This window comes from Ursus maritimus, unplaced genomic scaffold, assembly GCF_017311325.1.
Source record: "Ursus maritimus isolate PB19 unplaced genomic scaffold, ASM1731132v1 scaffold_14, whole genome shotgun sequence".
Taxonomy (NCBI): domain Eukaryota; kingdom Metazoa; phylum Chordata; class Mammalia; order Carnivora; family Ursidae; genus Ursus; species Ursus maritimus.
This window is the reverse complement of record NW_024423786.1, coordinates 51,739,261-51,760,355: the sequence shown is the minus strand read 5'-3', so window position 1 is coordinate 51,760,355 and position 21,095 is coordinate 51,739,261. Positions and strand designations below refer to the sequence as shown.

Here is a 21,095-nt window from a genome sequence, read left to right as displayed (position 1 = left end):
GCTCCCTTGCGCATAAGGGGCTTCGGCCCCCAGCTGAGGAACCCGTGAGCAGAGGAAAAGCCCCAGAAACCCCCAGAAGGAGCGCACTGAGCGCCGGGGCACGGAGAGGTACGTGACCTGAGGAGGAGCGGAGTTCCTGGGCAGTGAAAGGGACCAGCCCTGAGGTATCTCTGACCCTCCGGCATTCTGATTTTGTCCCCAGACTCTTCCGGGCCCTCCCCAGGCGCCCCTTCCCCAGCCACCTCCCGTCGGTCCCGGGCTGCAGGCGCTGAAGTCGGTCTCCCTCGGGCAGCTCCGAGTGCCCGGCCGCGGCCTCCGACCGAGGCCCCCAGGAAATCAGCGAACAGTGCCCCGCAGCACGGTACCGCAGAGCCGAGCCCCGCCGCCAGGAGGCGACCCAGCGCCGGCGGAGGCCTCCAGAAGCCAGCCTCGCGCCCCTTGGGCTCCAGCGCTACTCCTCTGTCCTCCCCCGCCCGCGCCGGGCCCTTGCCCGGTGGAACACCTCGGGCTCTGGGGCATCCCTCGCAGCCCAAATCGAAAGGGCTGCAAGGTCTGCGCCCTCCGCAGTCCACACCCCCAAGGAAGGGCGCAACCCCGGTGTTGGGTCCACCTCCCCCTTTAGCCACACCCTCTCCGTCGGGTTTGACTGCACAGCTGGTACCGCCTCCGCATATCACGGGCACTCCCCTGCCTGACGCGCTCCCTCCCTCTCCACCGACCACGCCCCCTTCCCAGTCCGCGACCTGCCCTTTGGCCACACCCCTTTCACTAGCCCCTCCTCCCTCTACTCCACTCCCTCTGCAGACCCTCCCCTCTCCACCGGCCACACCTCCTTCGCAAGCCCCACCCACACACCTGGGTACCTCCTTTCTGGAGGCGTCCACCTCTCCCACGACCACTTTTCTGGCTTCATTCTCTCCATCATTGTCACCCCCTCTGCAGACTATGCCCCCAACCCAGGCTTCTCCAGCTTTGCCCCCTCTTCTGACTCCCCCGTCTCCCTTGGCCTCACCTCCTTTGTCGGCTCCTGGACCACCAGCCACGGCCCCTCTACCAGCCAAGGCCCCTCTACAAGCCTCTTTTACTCAAGCAACATCTCTGCTGAACCCGCCCTCTCCCCAAGCCACACCCCCCCTGCCGGGTCTTTCCACTTTGACTACTACGCCTCCAGTGGCCAGTCCTTCCCTATCTCCTCCCCCTCTTCAGGCCACGCCCTACACAGTGACCACGCCTCCCACGCAGGACACATCTCTGGCCACATACCCTCCGCAAGCCTCTCCCTGTCCTCTGACCACCCTCTCTCTGCAGGGTCCTCCTCCACTGTGCTCTCCATGTCCCTTGGCCTCACCGTCTCTGCTGGCTGCACACTCTCTCCCGGCCATGGCCCCTCCACAGACCCCACCTCTGGCCACGCCCCATCTACAGGTCCCTCCCTCCCCGACCCGGCTCCCTACACAGGCCCCACCTTCTCTGGCCTCACCATCTCTGCAGGCCCCACCCTCTCCCCTAACCATGCCTCCTCAACAAACTCCTGTTTCTCTGGCCACACCCCCTCTGCAGGCCATTCCCTTTCAGAGCGTGCTCCCTGTTCAGGCCCCAACACCTCTACAAGCCCCACTCTCTCCTCCGGTTTCACCCCCTCTGCTTGACCCTTGCTCTCCCTTGGCCATGCCCCCTCCCCAGGCTCCACCTTCCCTGGCTTTGCCTCCTCTTCAGGCTCCTCCCTCTCCCCCTGCCTCACCCTCTTCGCGGGCCCCTCCTTCTCCCCGGGCCACACCCTCTCCACAGGCTCCGCCTTCCCTGGCCTTGCCTCCTCTGCAGACCCCTACTCTCCCTTTGCAGGCCCCTCCCTCTCCCCTGGCCACGCCTCCTCAGGCTCCACCTTCCCTGGCCTTGCCTCCTCTGCAGACCCCTACTCTCCCTTTGCAGGCCCCTCTCTCCCCCCTGGCCACGCCCCCTCCTCAGGCTCCACCTTCCCTGGCCTTGCCCCCTCTGCAAGTCCCTCCCTCTCCCCCGGACTCACCCCCTCTGCAGGCCCCACGCCGCCCCCCGACCCCAGGTCCAGATGCCCCGATCCCGGGGCCACGGCTGACCCTGGCGCTGGCCCCAGCTCCGCCGCCACCGCCCTCGCGCAGCCCGTCCAGTACGCTGAGCGGCCCGGATCTGGCGGGCCACAGCAGCAGCGCCACCAGCACCCCGGAAGAGCTGCGCGGCTACGACAGTGGGCCCGAGGGCGGCGCAGCGGCCTCTCCGCCCGCCGACGCGGAGCTCGCCGCCTGCCACCCGGCCTCCTGGAGCCGAGGTCCCGCTCCGCCGCTGGCCGTCCGCAGCGCCCCAGGTAAGTGGCCCCTGAACCCAGCCGAGCTGTGGGAGGGGCGAGGTCCGGAGGTGGTAGGGGGCGGGGTGGGGGCGGGGTGGAAGGCGAGGCTTCCCAGCTCGCCTACAGGGCTGTCGGGTCTGGGGCGGAACGGAGGGAAGGGGAGGGGCCTTGCGGCTGGAGCTGCGCTTCCCGCTCCTTAGGCCCAGCCTGGCGTCTCTTCCCGCAGGAGTGTCCTTGCCTTGGCCTCCTGCTGCCGGGCCGGGCTCCGCCGACGGCCTATGCACCATCTACGAGGCTGAGGGGCCTGAGTCGGCGACCCCCGCCCCAGGAGCGCTGGATCCAGGGCCCGGCCCCGGCGCGGGTAGTGGGAAGGTGGTAGCTGGAGCAGCGACGGGGGTGGCCTCGCGTGGCGCGAAGCCGGCGCGCCTGGGCGAGCTGCCGCTGGGGGCGCTGCAGGCGAGCGTCGTGCAGCACCTGCTGAGCCGGACGCTGCTGCTAGCTGCGGCGGAGGGTGCTGCGGGCGGCGGCGGCGGCGGCGGCCCAGGGGGCGCGGGAGCCGGTGGCGTCGCGGGGGGCGCCCGGACTGCGCTCAGCGACGCCGAACTGGGCCGCTGGGCTGAACTGTTGTCTCCCCTGGACGAGTCCCGCGCCAGCATCACCTCGGTCACCAGCTTCTCCCCGGACGACGTGGCTTCCCCGCAGGGTGACTGGACGGTGGTGGAGGTGGAGACCTTCCACTGAGCCAGACCCTTAGCCCCGCCCACGACACCCCTTCCCTGCCTTAGGACCCGCCCCTCCGGTTACGCCTGTCTTAGACTGCCCGCCTGCCCTCCTCCGGGAGTCTGGCTCCGGGTGTATTGGACATAGCCCCTAGAGGCCTAGATTTGGGGCCAGGCTCACGACCCACCCACGCCTCTGGCCAAGGTCTTCCCCCTCGAGCCCCGCCCCCTTGGCCTTGACGCGCTCCCGCTCTTCGAGCCCCGCCCCCTCCCTGGCATAGGCCCCTCCCCGTGTCCTGAGTATTGTCTACCTTGTGCTGCCCGAGTTTGCAATAAAGCCGGGACACTGCAGCCTGTGCGCCTTCGCGGTCGCCGAGGGGGCCCACCGCGGGGCGGCGAGAGGCCTTGGGCGAGCCTGTGCTAGCGGCTGTGCAAGAGCGGGTAGTAGCTCTGGCTGAAGGCCTCGCACACAACGCAGCGGTGCCTTTTCTCTACCAAGGACAATGCGCGCGTGAGGCGGGGCTGGGGTGGGACCTGGTGCTGCTGGGTCCCCGCGGTCCAGCGTGGCGCCCCCACGCACGTGCGTGAGCCTGGGCTTTTTCCTGTGTGACTTACGGTGGCAACATTAGGCGCAGGAGCGGCCCGGTGATATTGCGCGATCGAGTGGATGGTTGTTTTTTTTTTTTTTTTTTTTTTTTTTAAAGATTTTATTTATTTATTCAACAGAGATAGAGACAGCCAGCGAGAGAGGGAACACAAGCAGGGGGAGTGGGGGAGGAAGAAGCAGGCTCATAGCGGAGGAGCCTGATGCGGGCCCGATCTCAGAACACCAGGATCACGCCCTGAGCCAAAGGCAGACGCTTAACCGCTGTGCCACCCAGGCGCCCCGAGTGGATGGTTTGATGCGTGCCCGGCGTGGTTGAACGACCGAAACTTCCTACACTCCCCTAAGGGAGCCGGCATCTCTTGCGGGGAGGGGGAGAAAAGATGTGGGAAGGGTTCATTCAGGTCCGGGACGAGGGCTGGGTGTCCCTTCCTGAGGCCCCCTTCTCACAGTGCACGCCCCCGGGAGTACCGAAGGAAGGGAGGAGTCGCCAAAGACCTGAGGGCGATCTTGGCTCTCTCCTGCGCCCTCCCAACCCAACCCAGTCCAGGGCGCACTGCGCTCCGCTCAAGGAGGCGGCTCCAATGCAGAAAGTGGGTCTGCGGGTGGGCCCAGGGCTCCTCAAGACCACCTGGTGTAGTGTACGGGGCCCTTCTGGGTCAGGACCCCCCAAGGATTCCTTGTCCCGGGGAGCCGACTGTGCCAAGAGGGTTCTGCGGGGAAGGCGCAGCCTCTCCCGGAGGTTGGGTGGGAGACCAGGAAGTCCTCACGCTGCCTCTCCCTCTCCAGGTGCCCTCACCACGCCCCTTTGTGCCTCCCAACCCCTGGGCCTCACCTTTCCCTCCATCTCAGGATGCCCTCCTCAAGCCCTCCAGCCAGGCATCTTTGTGCCCACAGCAAGGGTCCTCAACAAAGCCAATCTGTCTTCACCTGTGTCCCCATCAGAATTTCTTGTCCTTCCTCTCGCAGCTGAGTCACCCTGACCCTGGACCCCTCTAGTCACACCCAGGCCGTTCTTCCCAGGTATCGCTGCTAAAAATGCAGCCCCTGGGCCTTTTCTCCCTGAGGGTCTCCTGCTTTACAGCAAGTATAACCGAGGTCTGGTGGGGACCACAAACAGGGCAGGTAAAAGGACAGAGCGGGACCGTGTTGGGCTCTCAGCCTTGTCTCTGCCCCTTGATCCAGTCCCTGTAGTCCACCCTGTAGTCACATTCCTGTCAGACACAGGTCACCAAGTCCTGCCTGTCCTCACCCCCGACGTCAGCCTAGAGTCCTAGGAGAAAATCTTCTCCCAGTGGGACAGTGCACCTCCACCCCTGGGTGCCAGTATATGGGGGGAGGGACCAGCACGCTCCCTCACTCAAGTTCTGAGTTCAGTGGCAAACCACAGAGATTCCCTTTCTAGCTGGGCCCTGCAAGGACCCAGGTATCCTTGTTTCCAGAGGCTAGGCGCTGAATCCTGACATGCTGGGCAGCCGGGGCATCAAGACCAGCCCCTGAGTTGGAGCAGAACCTCAGACATTTCCCCCAGGGCCCTGTTCCGTCCTGGGGAGCCAGCTGGGGTAGAATTACCCTGTGGGGGCAGGAGAGACAGCAACTGTTGGGGATGTCGGCATTAAATCTGTATGATGGGAATGGTGTGGGGATTCACACCATCGTTGGGTGATGGGTCAATGCGTGGGCCTTGGCCGTCCTGGTGCGTAACCAGTGTCACACCTCGCTGCCTGCAGGTATCAGGCCACCGTGGCTGGGCACTCTGGGTGCAGACGATAGGGCCTGGCTGGCATCTGCCTGGACCCAACTAAGATTCTCCCCCTGAAAAGCCTTCCTTTGCCATCCCTGGCTCTGCTGCTCTGGGCCTCTTTCCTTCAGGGGAGCCCCTACTCATTGTCCCTACTGCCCAGCTGTTTGGGTTCTGCCCTGGCCTGACTGACCCCCAACACTGTGGTCCATCTGATGGTGCCTCCTCCCCCACCTAAGCCCTCCATGGCTCCCCAGTGCCCTCAGTTCAAAGCACAAATTCTGGCTTCTGAGAAGCCGAGTCTCAGTCTGGCCATGCCCACTCTCTCCTGTTCCTTCTTCGATGGCATCATATACCTCCTGCTGACCCTGCCAAGTCTTGCTTTCGGCTTTTGCCTTTGGAGATGACTCCACCTCCCACCCCACCTTCCAGGAAGCCTTCCTTGATTCTTTTGGGCAGTTACCCCACTAGTCGGCAGGCCCAGCCCCCAACCCCACCCCATTGTTGGTCTCCACTACACTGGGAACTCCTCAGAGCCAGGCGCAGGGCAGAGGACCCCGAAGGCCTCAGGAAGTGTGTGCTGAATGAACACCAATCAGATCCTGTATCTTCCTGAAGCCCTGGGACCCCACCTTCCTCCATGTCTCTCAGGGGAGGCACAAGCTAAATTGCCCCAGGTGGAAAATCATGCCCCCTACCCAATATCTCCCCACTCGCACCATCTCCAGAGCCACCCTTTTGAAAATTGGCATGCCATAAGGGTCCGTGTGTCCCTCTAACATCTGAAGTCCTTTGCAACTTGTCCCCCCGTCCCTTCTCCCCCAACCCCCAACCTTCTGTTCACGCTGAACCAGCGTGTGCCTCTTTCTCTCCCGTGCTGCCCCCCAGCCTGGGCAGTCTCTTTGGCGTCCCTGCTGGGCCCCCCACCCCTGATTTTCTGAAGACTGCGGGAGGCTCCCACAGGAGCCTGATCCCCTTTGCACTGCTTTTCAGGACGAGGAGCTGGGGACTCACAGCTGATTGCAGCTCCCCCAGGCATGTCCTACCCTTGTCTGTGACTGTGTAAATACACTTTATTTTCCATCTTTCCCGCCTGGGCGACATGTGGAGTGTGAACAGGCAGTGTGCAAAATGGTGGTGGGCAGTGTGGGGGGCACATGGGAGAGCCCCTTGGATGCCCACCCTGGTCCCCAGGCTTTGTTAACACTGAGGAGTGGGCGACCGGAAAGGGGTAACTGAGCATGGATCCCCACCCCAGGAAGCGCCAGGGAGATTGCTTTTGACGCTGCTCCAGGCTCCAGGAGCACCGACAGGGTCAGGCCCGAGGGTCGCAAGGCCCTGGGGGCAAGGGGCTGGGATCATCGTTGGACTTTGGCACCGTTCTCAGCTCTGACTCTGCAGAGACCACGGGACCACCATGAGCAGCCAAGGGGAGGTAACTCCACTGGGAAGGCTCCTTCCCTGGGGCCTGGCCTTGGCCAGAGGGTGGGGCTGGGGACACAGGGAAGGAAGGGGCACGGAGGCTGGGGACCCCTTGGAGAGCAGGCTAGCTTGGGTGGGGGAGACCCTCCATCATTGGCCAAGACAAGGTGATGGGAGTGTCTCAATAGGAAGATGTGGGGCTCTGGGGAGAGGGGGTCTCTTCACTTCCTTGCAGCAGCTCTGGCCCCCAAGAAGCAGGGACAGACACTGCCCAGGCCTGGGCTGGTTCCCACTGTCCACTCACACCCCAGGTGGCCCTGCATACAGTAGGGGGGACTTTGGTTTCTGCTGCAGGGGCCATGATGCCTGCACCAGGCAGGAAAGCCCAGGCTGGCCATCTGTGCCCAGCCACCAAGGGTCCCCAGGGGCATCATGGGGTGGTAGCATCCAGCCCAGAGCTGCCCCTTCTTCCTTAGCTCCTGGGCCCTTCCCAGCAGGGCCACCCTTGTCCCAGAAGGGGGACTGCTGGGAGGAGGGAGCTTCCTGCTTGTCCAGTCCTGGGACCTCTGGGTCATCCCCTGCCCTGGCTGTTCAGAGGGGCAGACCCTCCAGGGAACCGGGCCAGAGGGGTACAGACCAAGATGGGTAAACACTGCTGGGGAGAGTGGGCCTGCCAGGGGACCCTGAGGATCCTCAGACCGCGGCCCTACCCTCTGCGCCCCGCTGCTCTGGGCCTAGCCCTCTGGTGGGCCGGACCACGGAGGGCGTTGGAGTTTATCAGGTGCGGCCACCTGCGGAGGAGCGGGCGGTGGCCCCCCCGGCTCCGGCACGCAGGGCAGGGCACGGCCTCAGTTGTCCAGGCCCTGGCTATAGGGCGCGGCCAGCTCATCGGCGTCGCTGTCTGAGCTGCCCTCGCTGTCCTTGGCCGGCCGCTCCAGACGACGAAAGAAGCGCGCGTCGCGCGGGGACAGCGGGTAGAGCGCGTCCTGCAGCGCCGCGCCCACGCCCACGCCCACACCAAGCAGCTCCTCGTCCGACGACGGCAGCGAGTCCTCATCCAGGTGCCGCGCCAGGCCCAGCCCGTCGAAGGCCAGCGGGTCCTCGAAGGGTGGCGGGCCCTTCAGCAGCCGCACCTGGGGCGGGGAACCGGCGCGCTGAAGACCGGCACCGTCGCACCCGCAGACGGAACCGGGCCGACAGGCCGCTCCTCCCGCCCCCCACCCTGCCCCCCGGCGCCGCCGCCCGCGCCTCACCCGCGGGGGACACGCAGGGCTTCCGCCCCTCCCGCGCCAGCCGGGCGGCCCGGCGCTCACCTCGGCCTTCAGCTCCTCGATCTGATCCTTGAGCTCGCGGATGTACTGCGACGAGTCCGAGTGGTTCAGTTGGCCCTGGATGCGGCCCTCCTCCCTCTGCGGGGCGGGCCAGGTCACGGGGGGTCAGGGCCGGGCCCGGCCCGGGGCCCGTCCCCCGCCCCGGCACCGCCGCTCACCTGGATCTCCAGCTCGGCGATGCGCTGCCGCATCTCGGCCACCGCCGCCATGCTGTCCGCCTCCCGCAGGCGCACGGCCATCACCTCCTCCTTGCTCTGGGGGCAGAGGGGGCGAGGGCGGGTCAAGGGGCGCGGCGGGGCGGGGGCCGGGCCGGGGCGGCGGGCGGGGGCGCACCTTGCACTCGGCCTCGGCCTGCTTGCGGCGGCTTTCGCTGAGCTGCGTCTGCAGCCCCTTGTTCTGCGCCGCCAGGTACTGCAGCTTCTCCTGCAGCGCCGCGCGCTCCGCCTCCACGCGGTTCAGCAGGTTGCGGTGGATGTGGTCCTGGGGGCGGGCGGGGGGGCAGGGGTCACGGCCTTGCCACTGCGCGGGCCGCCCGCACCCCTCCCCCCGGGCGCGGGCGCTCGGGTCCACCTGCGTCTCGAGTTCCACCACGCGCTGCCGCAGCTCGCGACCCTCGGCCAGAGCCTGGGCCTCGCGCAGACGCACGCTCATCAGCTCGTCCTGCAGCTCGCCCAGGACCAGCTTCCGTGGGGACTCCTTCCAGCGGCCGCCGCGGGACAGGTGGGCCTGCGGGGAGAGGTGGGCGGTTGGTCTCCAGCCCCGAGGGCCGCAGGGGCCGCGTCGTGTGCGTCGGGCTGGGGCCCTCACCTGCCAGGTGTCCGAGAGCTCCTGCAGCTGCAGCTTCAGCTCCCGCGCCGAGGCCACGGCCTCGCCCTCCCGCACCTTGAGTGCCTTCAGCTCCTCCTGCAGCCGCGCCACGTTGTTCTCGTCGGGCAGCGAGCTGTTCCTCTGCCGGGTGAAAGGTGGTCAGAGCCCTCGGGAACTGCGCGGCCCGGCGGCCCTGACTGAGCTCCACCTTGGACAGCCTGGCCGGGAGAGGGTGTGCCCCGGATCCCAGTATACACTGGGAAGGCGGCCCAGGCCTACGGGGAGCAGACCCCACCCATGTGGCCCTGGGGATAGAGCCTCAGAAATTCTGCCTGCAAAAGGGGTGTCAAGAACAGCACCTGCTCTCACTGGACTGTCTCAGGTGACCCACTAACGCCAGCGTTCTCCATAAATGTTACTGCTAATAACACCAGGCAGGCTGGGCAAGGGCTGGTGCCTCCCCACCTGAGAATCAGACCCGTCCCTTGGGGCCCACGATCACACCTGGGATCTGCCCCAGCAGAAGCTGAGAAGACTATGGGTTTGCGCTCCCTGTCCCTGCTCCTTGCCCCCCAGACCAGGTGAGGCAGCCCCTTAGGCTGAGGGCCAGCGTCAGCCCGGGCCTAGCGCTCCAAGGGCTCAGTGATGAGGGATTTGTGCTCCAGCCTCTTGGATCAAAATTCGGCTTGCTGCCGGAGGTCCTCACTGACCGTTGTCTGAGTCTGGGAGCTGCGGGGTGGTGGTGGTGGCGGGATCTCCTGGTGTACGTTTCCCTTTGATGTGGAGGGAAGTGGGAGGGAAGCCCAGCTCTTGGCCGCCTGATGGGGACTGAGAAGCCCATGGATGGGGCAGAGACACCCCACCTGGGAGGGTACCCCAAATAGTGCAGGCTTGAAGGAGGTGAGGCATGGCTCCAGCCTTGTGTGAGTAGGTCCTGCTGCCCTCTGCTGGCTGGGGCACCACTCTTCCAGTGGCTTTGCGGGAGCTGAGTCAATACGGAGTCAGGGTGACAGCAGCTGAGGAGGGCCCAGGAGGTTTGGGGCCCCCTTCAGGGTAGCGGGCGGGAGAGGGTGGTCCCAGTCCACCCCCTGGGTGGTATCTCCATGGGGGTGGGGAAGGGGAGAGCAACCCTGACGGGCCTTGGCCTTTCCTCCCACCTCCATCCTGGAGCCCAGGGAGGGAGACACACACAGATGGGACCGTCTGCCCAGGAAGCCCATGAAAGCCACCACGCTGCCGGCCCTGTGCCTGGGGCATGAGGGCAGACGTGCCCCTTGAGGGGTCATTTGGCTTTGTGTGTGCCCTAACGTGTGTGTATACCTCCAGGGCTTGGGAGGGTGTGTGGTGAGGGGCCCAAATTTCCATAGGCCCAGAACCTTGTGTGGTATCCATGGGGGAGGAAGCGGGGTACCAGTGGGTCAGGGAGGTTCCCTAGGTTCCTTGGGGACCCCAGGGCAGGGGGGTTGTCTGACATGCCTTGCTGGTCTGCCTGGTCACCCCTTCTTGACTAGGGCCTGGTCATGTGCCTCCCAAAGCGCACCCGGTACCTCCACTTCCCCTTTTCCGTTGTTCCCCGAGCACCTGCCCACTTGCCCCCCCCCCCCAGTCGCACCTTCTCCATGTCTAGAACCTTGTCCTGCATCTCCCGCAGAGCCCCCAGTGTCTCGGTCTCCCGCAGCCTCGACTGTTCCAGCTCTGTCTCCAGGTGGGCCACAAAGTCTTCGGTGAGGCGCGGGTTGTCCTGGGGGCAGGCAGAGGGCTGTGTCGGGCCCCAGGCTGCAGCAGGAGGGTAAGCAGCCTTCCTGCCAGCTGGCTGTGGGCCCGGGCCTTGGCCCCCCTCCTCAAGGCCCCCCGGGCTGGCAGAGGGGCTCAGGCTGCGGGTAGAGACGGGGTGGGGGGTGAGGAGAAACCCTGGATCCCTTCCTGTGCCTTCTGACCTTGTAGGGAGAGAGCTGAACCCCATCATGGGGGTTCTGATGCTCTGTGCCTGGGGCTGTTGCCGTCCTGGCTTAGACTCTTCCCTGGGAAAGCCACAATGAGGGAACCTTCCCCTGAGGGATGCCAGTGGCTGGTTCCCAGGATTGCTGGGGTGGGGGTGGAGGAGGGATTCTTCAGGCACCCTTCCTGCTGTGTGGTCAGCACCTAACCACACAGTGGGGGTGGGAGCAGGGTGGAGCTCAGGGCCGTGGCACTCCTGCCCCTCTTTCTTCACCGCCCTCCTTCAGTTGCACCCCCATTTCAAACAGGAAGGGATGGGGAAAGAGTTTGCTGGGATCACTTTCTCGTTCAGTGCCCAGAAGGCTTCTCACAGGTACCCCAGTGGGGGCCCCAGGGGGGATGACAACGAAGACCTGGCTGGTGGGTGCGGGAAGCCCCTAAAGGCTGGAACTCGGGGGTGGCAGGGGAATGTCTCCCTGGCCTGAAAGGCAGCATCGTGCCAAGGTTGGGATGAGCCCGGCCTTGGTTTCCCCGTTGGCCACGCTGCCACGGGCAGGTCATCAAATAAGGAAGGTGGCCTGGGTACAGCTGAAGGAAAATCCTAAAAGCCACCTCCTGCAGAAGTGGATTCTTCACAGCGCTCTGCCTGAGGGCCCTCCCACCACGATTCAGAGTTCCCGACTCCACTACAGAGCTTGGGCTGCCCCCTCACCCCCACTCTGCCAGCTCAGAGCGGTGGGCACAGACCAGACCCTCTTCTGAGGGCAAAGTGCTGGGCTCCGGAGCAGGAACCCCCTCCTCTGTCTCTCGTGCTGGCTCCCACCCTGCAGGGCTGGCCCCTGGGGAAGCCTCACAGCCCTTCTGACCTTGGCCCTTCCGACGCCAGGGCTCCCCTAAGGAAACAGCCACATCAGCTGAGGGAGGGGGCCCGCAGGTAGAGCCTGGTTCCCAGGGGCCCTTGTGCCGACGCTGCCTCGGTCTGAGTGGTGGGAAATGGAGGGCCCAGGATTCCCCAGCCTGGCTGCCCGCCCCCATGCACCGGGCAGCTCTGGAAGGCGCGGCGGTACCTGCTGTTCCTGAAGCTGCCGGATGGTGCTCTGGGCCTTCTGCAGGTCCTCGGCCGCCGAGCTGCACTGCTGCCGGACCACCGCCAGCTCCCGCTTGATCACGTAGTTCTCTTCGGCCTCCTGCGCCCGCGTCACCTGCCCCTGAGCACAGTGAGGACAGGTCGCCATGACCCTCTGCCCCCACTCCTGGCCCTGCCTCAGGCCCATCTCCGGGGGAGGCCCCGAGCGGGCGGACGTGGGGTGGGAGGGGGCAAGGCCTCCGGCACTCAGAGCCTGGGATGGGGCGCCCCACCGGGTCTGGGCCTGTTGGTGGGGCAGGCAGGAACAGGCCACGGGCAGGAGCCTGAAGGAACAGACCCACCCCAGGCCCAGGCTTTGTGGGGCGTCAACGGAGAACGGGGGCCCCAAGCTGGGGCCGAGGCCAGCTCCTTCCCCTGCCGGCGCCTGGCTCTCAGCCTCTGTCCCAGGTGAGGTTACGATCCTTATTTAGCACCGAGGCACAGCAGACGCCGGGCTCCACTGGTGAAGGTGGGGGTCTGGAGGCAGCGAGGACCCGGGGACTCAGGACCAGCCCTCAGGGCAGCGTTGGGAGGTGGAAAACAGCTCTCCCGGAAACTTCTCCAGTCCTGAATCCTGGGGCCTCCATCTCCCCGGGCCTAAGACCCTCCCTGCTGCCTCATTCCCTCAACCCACCCAATTCGGGTCCCCCCCATTCCAGGCTCGGAGCCACCAGGTGGCAGGCAGAAGCTTCCAGATAAAGCCATTCAAGATGAGGCAGCAGCAGAAGCAGGTGAGAGAAGATGGCAGGCCTTGCAGGTAGGAGCAGAGAGGAGCGTGAGGGGCCAGAAGGGGTGTGTGTGTGTGTGTGTGTGTGTGTGTGTGTGTGGTGGGGAGGCTCAGCGCGGTGCACACACCAGGGCCTGTGGCCGATATAGCCTCAGGGTCCCCACCTGTGTCCCCTGGGGAGGAAGCTTTCTGTCCCCGTGCATGTACAGACATTCACAACAGACTCACCCTTACCCCACACACCATGCTTTCACACGCACACCCCTTTTCCCTCCCAGGGAAACCTTTGTCTCCCCTGAGAAGCGGTCCCCAGCCACCCCCATGCATGGTGCCAGGCCTGCCCCCTTCTGCCCCCGGGGTTGGCAGTGGCCAGGGAAGAGGCGGTTCCTGGCTGTCGTGTGCAGGGACCAGGACGGACACGGGAGAGGGAGATGAAAAGCTACAGTACCTGGATTAACCTATCAGCCAGAGCAGCGCTCTCCTACCCGGCGGAGGGGGTTCCGAGCGACAGGGGGAGGAGGCAGAGCGGAAGGCGCAGGGACAGGAGAGGGGGAGAGACAGATAAGAACCACTTGTCACTAACGCAGTGGACTATCTCTAGAAGCAGGGGAGAGAGGAGTGAGACCAGAGAACCAAAGAACCAGCAGGAGAGGACCCGGAGGAAGAGCAAAGCCAGAGCTAGCTCCGTCCTGGAGAGGGATCTGTGTGTGGGTGGGCAGGCGGGGGGGGGGCCCGCGGCTGCACCTTCCAGGACCTGGCCAACTCCACGCGTGAGGGGGCGCCACGCCCGGAGGCTGAGGGATGGGGTGGCAGTGGCAGGGCAGGCGGAAGTATTTTAACGTGGAGTCTGAGTGAGAATACAATCCTGCGGATGACTGCTTCCTGTGGGCAGTGGGGGGCCAAGTGAGTTGGAGACGAGTGGCAAGGGGGTCCCCCCTCCCCGCCTTTACTCCCATCTTTAAACACAGGTTGGGGGCCAGGGTCACCCCACCAGGGCGCTGAGGGTAAAGCTGCCCCTCCTCTACCTCCTTTCTTTTGAGGGTGAGGCCTCCAAATTACAGGGTTGGGAGCCTGTGGCCTCATTCGGGGCACCTCAGTCAAAGCAGCGGTCTGCCTCCTTCCCCCCACGCAGGCAGCCCAGGAGGGACCCGTGTTTGCAGTTCACTGGGTGAACCCCAATCCCAAGCGAAGCTGCCCTATGCCCCCTGGTTCTATGGCAGCCCAAATCTCAGTGGGGCTCATGGTGGGGGCCCCATGGGATGTGCACCATGCTCCTTGGGGGGCTGCTGGTTCGGGGGATGGGGGCTGGGCCTGGGCAGGGGGCCGGCTGGCCCTCTGGCAGCTGGGTCCTGCTTGGGGCCTGGAGGAGTTGGTGCCACAGGCTGGTGGCCACACTCCTCACCTTCTCCAGGGTCTCGATCCGTTGTTTCAGGAGCCGGTTCTCCGTCCGAAGCCTCTATGTGGGGAGAGGGGTGGGGAGTGTGTCAGAAGCCCACTCCCACTCCCCTACCTTAAGGGCCGGGCTGCCTCCAGGCAAGATGGAGCCATCATCAAATGCTCTGGGTCAGTGATCCCAGAAAAGAGTCAGGGCCAATTCCGTTCAGCATGGCCCACTAGATTTTTTTTTTTTTTAAACAAATCTTGGTTCACTTAAAGCGATTGCTTTCGTGGGTATGCACTGTGTGTCGGGTCAGCAGTCAGCGCCCCTGCCTTCCTGGGGAGTCTGCTTCTACCCCACGCAGGAGGCTGTCCGATGCCAATGTGACGCCTCCCCCAAGGGCAGGCCTTTCTCTGGGCCTATCTGTTCCCAACCCTCACTGCTTTGCTTCCAGCACCAGAATGAACTGTTCTCAGAGTTAGGGTCCAGGGGAGGGGGCTTGCTGAACACACGGACTTCCTTCAGCTGGACGGCTATGTTTCTGTGACCCACCAAAAGTCAGCTGTACTCAGAAGCTTTCACTTCCCTCCAGCTGGAGGGTTCTGGAAACAGCTTGCTTTGCTTTTCACCTTCTCCCCTGCATGGATGGATTTGGGTTAGGTATTTGCGGTTTTAAGTTCCCATGGCCTTTGGGAAGCCGGTGAGGTTTGCCTTGCCTCTTAGTCTCTACCTGTGTACCCTTTATGGAGCAGGTACGGCCAGCTGGGTCCTAAGTGTGTGCTCAGTGAACACCAACCAGATCCTGTGTCTTCCTGAAGCCCCGAGACCCCACATTCATCCATTATTAATGAGGGCCCTGCCTCCCTGTGGATCACAGAGAACATTTTCTGGTTTCTTCCCAGAAGAAGAAGGTGATGGAAACACCCAGAGCACTCCCAGGAAGCCTCTGCAGTCAGAGAATCACAGATGGGATTGACAGTCATTCACGATGTCATGCGTGTGTGGGGAAACTGAGTGAGAGGAGGGCAGTTTTATGTCTGAACCCCGCCGCCTGCCTGGATTAGAGCTGTTTCAGGCTCGAGTCTCTACCCCACATCTGGAATCTGGAGTCCAGATCCTCACCCCTGACCCTTGGATCGCTCTGCCCATCTCCGGCCTCGACCCACCGTTACGGAAGCGCAGGGTCCTTAAGGAGTTGGATATGTCCGAGTACCAGCTCCCTCTCTCCTGCTGACTCCAGAGGGAGCACGAGACGAGGAGGGAGCAAGAACTACAGGCTCTAGGCATACATCGGCTTTTTTTGTTTTCCTTCTGAATTTTTGATGCTTTGACATCCAGCCTCCTGGCCAATCTTGCAGAGACTGCCCCGCCCAGGACTAGCTAATTCCTAGAGCCCGCAAACCACCTGCGGGCTAGTGCGCCTTTCACAGGCAACCCAGCCAACCCAGCGCGCATGCCCACCCACCTTGCCTAGCTCACTGGTACACCAGCCCAATGTTCTCCCTGCCCTAAATTGCCCCAGGACAATGAGGGACACCCCTGTAGCCCCCTGAAATTATTCAAACAAACCAGCCGTAAACTCAAACTCGACTACCCAGCCTTGCCCATTCCTTTCTGTGGAGACCACAGTAAAGGTGCTGGCCCTCTGCCTCCGGACCCACTCCAGTGCTTCCCCATGTGGTCAAGCATGGTGGGGCGTGCCCCCTCCTTTTGGGAACTGTGAGTAATAAACTCTTCTTTCAGAGGCAGTCTCTGTGTTGTCTTCGTGTCTGTCACCTTACCACACCTGATTAAAGGAAATTCCAGGTACATTTTGAAACAGGCTAAAAGGGAAAGAGCAAAGGGCAGGGCCATGGGACAAGGCGTCTGCCTGAATCCTTTAAGGCCTGTGAGTTCTCAGGCTCCTCTCAGGGGAAGTTTTCAGGCGGGGCATGTAGTTTGAGTGTCTGCTATGTCCCTACCTACTGCTGGGCCCTCATGGTCACCAGATGGGGCAGGCCTATGACTGTTCATGAGCAAGACAGGTACACACGTTTGGACTGGTGCATTAGTCAAGCTACCATTCCTGAGAAAGGGGGACGCGTGTAACCTCAGGACACTAAAGTATTTCTGGAAAACCTACAAATAGGGCCAGGATGCTGATGTCTTCTTTCCCTCTTCAGGTATGGGTGGCAGGTGACCTGGATTCTAATCTAGATTCTGCCTCTCCCTTTCCAAAGGAAGTGGAAACGTTGATAGTGGTGATGGTAATAAAAATAAAAATTAAAAAATAATAATTTGAACAGCAGAGCAAATGTTATCCCCATTTTGCAGAAGGGGACACTGAGGCTCAAAGAGGTGAATTTCCTGGGTCACATGGCGGGTCCATGGTAGAGCTGGGATTTGAATCCTGGTCTGTGGGACTCTAGTCCCAGCTGCTGTGGGGCTCTGTCCCTGAAGAGGACAAAGCCAGGGGTATGTGTTGTGTACCTGTCCCTCTCACTGGACTGGGGGGCCCTCAATCTCTGGTATGACTCTGGCACACAGTAGGTGTTCAATAAATGCTTGTTGCATGAATAACTAAAATCACGTGTGGAAGGATGAAAGTAGAAAGGAGAGGGAGGAGAGTCTGGGTTGGAGGGGCCACAGTGGGTGCCGTACTCTGCCCGACACACCTGGCTCCTGCCTGCCCCTGACCTCAGGGCTCTGCTCATTGAGGGCAGCTTTCCTGATACTCCTCCAGCCCATCAGGCCTGCTGCTGGGCCTTTTGCACTGACTCCGTGGGCCTGGAGCAATCTTCCCCAGGGTCAGCTCCACCTCTCCTGCATGTTTTTATCCAGAGTACTTTCTGGAGTCCATATTCTGTACCTATGGGTCCCCAACATCTCCCCATTATAATTGGGGGGATCTCATGAGGGCAGGGACCTATCCACCTTATTTGCCACGCCAGCACTGGGGGGGGGGGTCTCCAGCACAGACATGGGCCCTTGCTCACACGCTGGCCTGCTGGTGAATGAAGGGGCAGGTGGGCGGAGGGACGACGGCTCAGACTCTGAGGACAGGCTGGTACGTGGCTGGGGCCCAGCTGCACCGCCAAGGGGACCCCGTCCCTGTCCCCCGCCTCCCTGGGGACTCACTTTGATCTCGATCTGCTCCTCCATCTCCTTGCTCTTCATGGCTGCATACTCCTTCTCCAGCCTGCAGAGGGGAGGGCTGATGTGGTCACTGTCCCACTCTCGGGGACCCCTTTCTGCCAGCACCCTGGCCACCCAGCACTGACCTCTTCATCTTCTTGGGGTTGTACTTGACCTGGTAAGCCTTGAGGATCAGCTTGTCCGGGCAGCTGTCGAACTGGTGGGGGATCACCCTCTGGAAGTACTGTGGGGGCACAGGCCGTCCCTGACACACAGGCCCTGACTCGGGGGGCCGCCAGAGCCCTGCTGTACCCCACTTCCCTGCAGGAGGAGCCAGTCTGCCAGGGGCGTCACCATGTCCCAGCTCAGGGCCCAGCCTGCTGTGGGCGCTCTGTCAGTGCATGTGGAGCGAGTAAGCGGGAGAAGCAGGGCTGCGGGTGTGTGGGGGGGAGGGAAGCAGTACCCGCAGCCAGGACTGCCCTCTGCAGGGGACAAGCAGGGCTTTAGGCGCTCCTGTGGGCAGAGACCAGGTGGGCAGAGGCCGGGTGGCGGTGGGGTCTGAGCACAGAGACTTTTGCAGAGGAAGGGGGAGGCATGTCACTGCCCCGGGGCAGTGAGAGGAGGCTGAAGAGTGTGAGGAATGGGGGCAGTGGGAGCAACCTAGAGGGAAGACCCCTTGGTGGTCTGCCTGCATGCCTGGGGCCCCAGGAGCCCCAGCAAAGGGTTAAACACCAGCCCTGATGGAGGACACAGCTTGCTGCGGTTCGGGGCCAGGCTGGCTCCCGTTCCTCAGCCCAGCTGGCCCCCTCTGGCAGCTGCACACAATGGATGCCCGTGTTCATGGACACAGCCGTGGCCTTTGTGCATTCTTCCCCAGAGCACCAGCTGGAAGATGCTGGGAGGGGTAGGGGCCTGCATGATGAGGACATGGCGGAAAAGCAGGCTGGCCTCTTCTCCAGCGGGCAGGGCAGCCAGGGCGGGTGTGAAGCTGCCCCAGACCCCTCACTCCTGCCCGTGCCCTTGCCTGGCCCAGTTGCCGGGGCTGAAACCACAGCCAGGGCCTTGTGGTTTGGCTACTATCACTATTTGCCCCATTAGACTTTGGAGGACCCAGAGCTGGGAGCAGGAGAGGGGAGTGGGACCTCCCAGGGCTTGACCTAAGCCTAGGCCTTCCACCCTCTGACCTCGACCCCCGAGGAGCCAGGCTGCTCCTCAGAGCCCGCCTCGGGCCTCCAGGCAGACCTCAGGGAAGCGTGGGAAAGGAGCAGGATGCCCAGGGACACCTTCCGCCCTCGAAGCCAGGCCCTTCCCCAACTCTCAGGAGGATTCGGCTGCCCAGGTGCCCCTGGTGTAAGGGACTCCCACCCACGTGGCCCTCCTGGCCCACCTGGGACATCCCCTCCATGTCCAGCTGCATCAGCTCCGTCTGGTTCACCTGCAGCAGGGCGAGGCCCACCCGGAACACAATCTCCAGGCCCTGCAAAAGGGATGATGGCCGCAGGTCTCCGGTCCTGCTCTCCCAGGGCGGGGGAGTGGGGGGGCTGTCTGACATGCCCCCCGCCAAGCCCTGGCCCTTCCTTAGCCTGGCCCTGGCTGGGATTTGTTTCCCATGCCGGGTATCTGGGGAGGAAGGGGTGTTTAGGGTCCTCACCTCATACATGAAGATGTCAAAGACACGGGTGGCCACAGGTAGCGGGAAGGTGGTCAGGAAGAGTGTGAGAAACCAGGATGAGGCGTACATGGATGTGTGGAAGCTCTGGGAGCGGAAGTGGGTGTTCAGATCCGGGAGCTGCTCCTGGGGCAAGGGGGTGGGAGGAGGAGGCCAGGTACCGTGAGGAGGCTGATGGGCACAGCGGGCCCTGCCCACAGGCCTCCTTCACCTGCAAGTGTGAGGCCTTGGTGCCCCAGCCTCCAGGGAGACTTCCTGGCCCGGCCTGGGTGGCCCATGGCTCCCCTCCTCTGTGCACCTTTGGCACTGTGTTTGGGTGAGGCTGAAGCACCCGAGACTGCTGACTGGCACAAGGTGCGGACACAGGCAGGGGTGGCAGGAGTAGCAGCAGCTGGTGGGGGCTCGGTATACACCCAGAGCCCACACTGGCACAACCCCTTATGTGATCCTCACCACTGCCTCAAGAGGGAGCGTCTAAGGCTGGGGGGAGGGGGGAGGAGGATGGTTATGTGGTTGTGTAACTCCCCAAGTTCAGCCAGAGAGCGAGGGGTGGGGTGGGGTGTGAGCCCACTGCAGCTCATCCCATATTTTGTGACCTGCCGGTTGCTGTGTCCACCCACAACACCTCCCGTCCCCGCTGGGCATCATGCTTGGTGCCCAGCAGTGTTCAGGGGATGCCTGTCTGATGGGCCTGAACTTCAGACTGCTGAAAAGGGACAGAATCTGGGGAAACTGAGGCTGGACAAGGTGACAGGAGCCTCTGGATGTCCTTCACCAAGAGAGAGCAGACTCTGGGGCTGTCTCCCCGCCTGCCCTGGAGCTTCGTCCCGCAGCCAGGGGTTCTCTCTCCCCCTACTCTGCTGTGGATGGCCCTTGCCTACCTGGCCCTGGGTGAGTGGCTTCTCCTCTGTGGCCTGGGCCACCTGCTTGCCAACACTACGTGGTCCCCCCAAGCCATAGTACTTCCCTGCTCACTCCCTACTGGGAGCTACACAGCCCCACCTGCGATCAGCTTCTGAAGCAGGCCGTGGGTGCGCATGCGTGTGTACACGCGCACGCACGCAGGCACGCACGCCCCGTCTCTGTCTGCCAGCCAGGGGCTGGCCCTGCGGGGGCTGCTATTTATAAACAGAGACGGCTGCTCTCCAGTATCAGCAAAGGCAGGCAGACAACACTTTCCCTCCTTCCGCCACACTGGGAAGCAGACAGGGAGGGGGCCGGGGGTGTACCCGACAAGATCCGGCCTGACCCCTCTTGCCCTAGCAGCTCTGGGAGCCCCATGCTCTCAGGAGCCCCCTCCATCAATGGGTGGCCCTTGCCGCATCCCCGGAAGCACGCTTTGGGGCAGTACCCCACAGCCTCGTCGGCACAGGACCCCTTTATGAGCTGGAACATCTGCATGTGACTTCTCGGCCCTGGGATTCTCAGAGATGAAAATGGGGATGCCCTAGGTTAGCACCTGTGGGTGCGGGCTGACCACTCAGCCCCGCTCACCTGTAGCATGTACTCGAACTGGTAGATGCAGAGCCCCAGCTCCGCCATGCTGGGCTTGAAGAGCTCTCTCAGGCGGTACTCCTGCATCAGCCGCACGAATACACAGAAGGCTTCCTCCTCAGGCATCTGGGGGGACAGGCAGGGTGGGAGGGGGTGCTTGCTGCTCTTCTTATGGCCCTGGTGCTCAGGGTTTCGCCCGCTTCTGTTCCATTTAGATTTATAGGACAGGGACTGTGTGGGCGGCCTGGACCCTCAGGACAAGCCTCTGGTCAGTAGCGTCACCTGGGTTTTACTGATGGGAAACCTCCTGAGGCTGAGGTCACCTGCCACAGGCTGCCTGGTAGGAAACAGTGGCGCTGGGACTTGAAGCCCGTGTCTGCCCACCTCCAGAGCCCAAGGTGAGACACCCTCTTGGCCCCCTGCCCCCAGCTGTCTCCATTTCCCCCTCCTGAGTCTGCTAGGTTCTCTGGAGGAAACCCTCAGCCCAACTAACACCACACTGGCTAACCTAAGCCCCCTGCCTGAGCTCTAGCCCCGGGGTGACTTGTCAGGGCAGCTGCCCCTCTGACCCCTGGATGGTGCAGGTGGCCGGCCCCACTATGCCCACCCACTGGGGGCTTGGCCTGGAGACTGGCAGAAGTCGTAGGTGGATGGGGAGGGAAGCTCTGGCCCTAGGAGGACCCTGGATGGAGGGAACACTGCTTT

General features: G+C 63.3%; 2 protein-coding genes and 1 long non-coding RNA gene across 5 annotated transcripts in view; 2 read left to right on the top strand and 1 right to left on the bottom strand.

Annotated features, from left to right (window-relative positions):
* Window positions 1–3,716, top strand: part of PRR36 (proline rich 36) — a 6,568-nt gene extending 2,852 nt beyond the window's left edge. The window contains exons 5-7 of the mRNA XM_040628282.1: window positions 6–108; window positions 203–2,338; window positions 2,547–3,716. Coding sequence (XP_040484216.1) covers window positions 6–108; window positions 203–2,338; window positions 2,547–3,061 — 2,754 coding nt within the window. The 3' untranslated portion in view covers window positions 3,062–3,716. The remainder of the gene's footprint in view (window positions 1–5; window positions 109–202; window positions 2,339–2,546) is intronic.
* A 2,723-nt stretch (window positions 3,717–6,439) lies between these two features.
* Window positions 6,440–21,095, bottom strand: part of EVI5L (ecotropic viral integration site 5 like) — a 28,609-nt gene continuing 13,953 nt past the window's right edge. Inside the window, exons 6-20 of one of the 2 annotated variants that reach the window (XM_040629419.1) lie at window positions 20,391–20,516; window positions 18,879–19,022; window positions 18,615–18,704; window positions 17,374–17,471; window positions 17,231–17,291; window positions 14,138–14,191; window positions 13,184–13,216; window positions 11,950–12,090; window positions 10,557–10,685; window positions 8,945–9,085; window positions 8,708–8,863; window positions 8,471–8,617; window positions 8,296–8,391; window positions 8,120–8,215; window positions 6,440–7,939 (exon numbers count right to left, since the gene is read on the bottom strand). In XM_040629419.1, the coding sequence (XP_040485353.1) occupies window positions 7,655–7,939; window positions 8,120–8,215; window positions 8,296–8,391; window positions 8,471–8,617; window positions 8,708–8,863; window positions 8,945–9,085; window positions 10,557–10,685; window positions 11,950–12,090; window positions 13,184–13,216; window positions 14,138–14,191; window positions 17,231–17,291; window positions 17,374–17,471; window positions 18,615–18,704; window positions 18,879–19,022; window positions 20,391–20,516 (1,797 nt within the window). In that variant the 3' untranslated portion in view covers window positions 6,440–7,654. The remainder of the gene's footprint in view (window positions 7,940–8,119; window positions 8,216–8,295; window positions 8,392–8,470; window positions 8,618–8,707; window positions 8,864–8,944; window positions 9,086–10,556; window positions 10,686–11,949; window positions 12,091–13,183; window positions 13,217–14,137; window positions 14,192–17,230; window positions 17,292–17,373; window positions 17,472–18,614; window positions 18,705–18,878; window positions 19,023–20,390; window positions 20,517–21,095) is intronic. The other variant, XM_040629420.1, reaches the window with a different exon arrangement.
* Window positions 12,061–15,861, top strand: LOC121102554. 2 transcript variants are annotated; one of them, XR_005834645.1, is made up of 3 exons: window positions 12,061–12,109; window positions 12,668–12,765; window positions 15,016–15,861. It is a non-coding gene; the product is annotated as an uncharacterized LOC121102554 (long non-coding RNA). The 2 variants fall into 2 exon arrangements; XR_005834644.1 differs by lacking the exon at window positions 12,061–12,109 and adding an exon at window positions 12,135–12,416.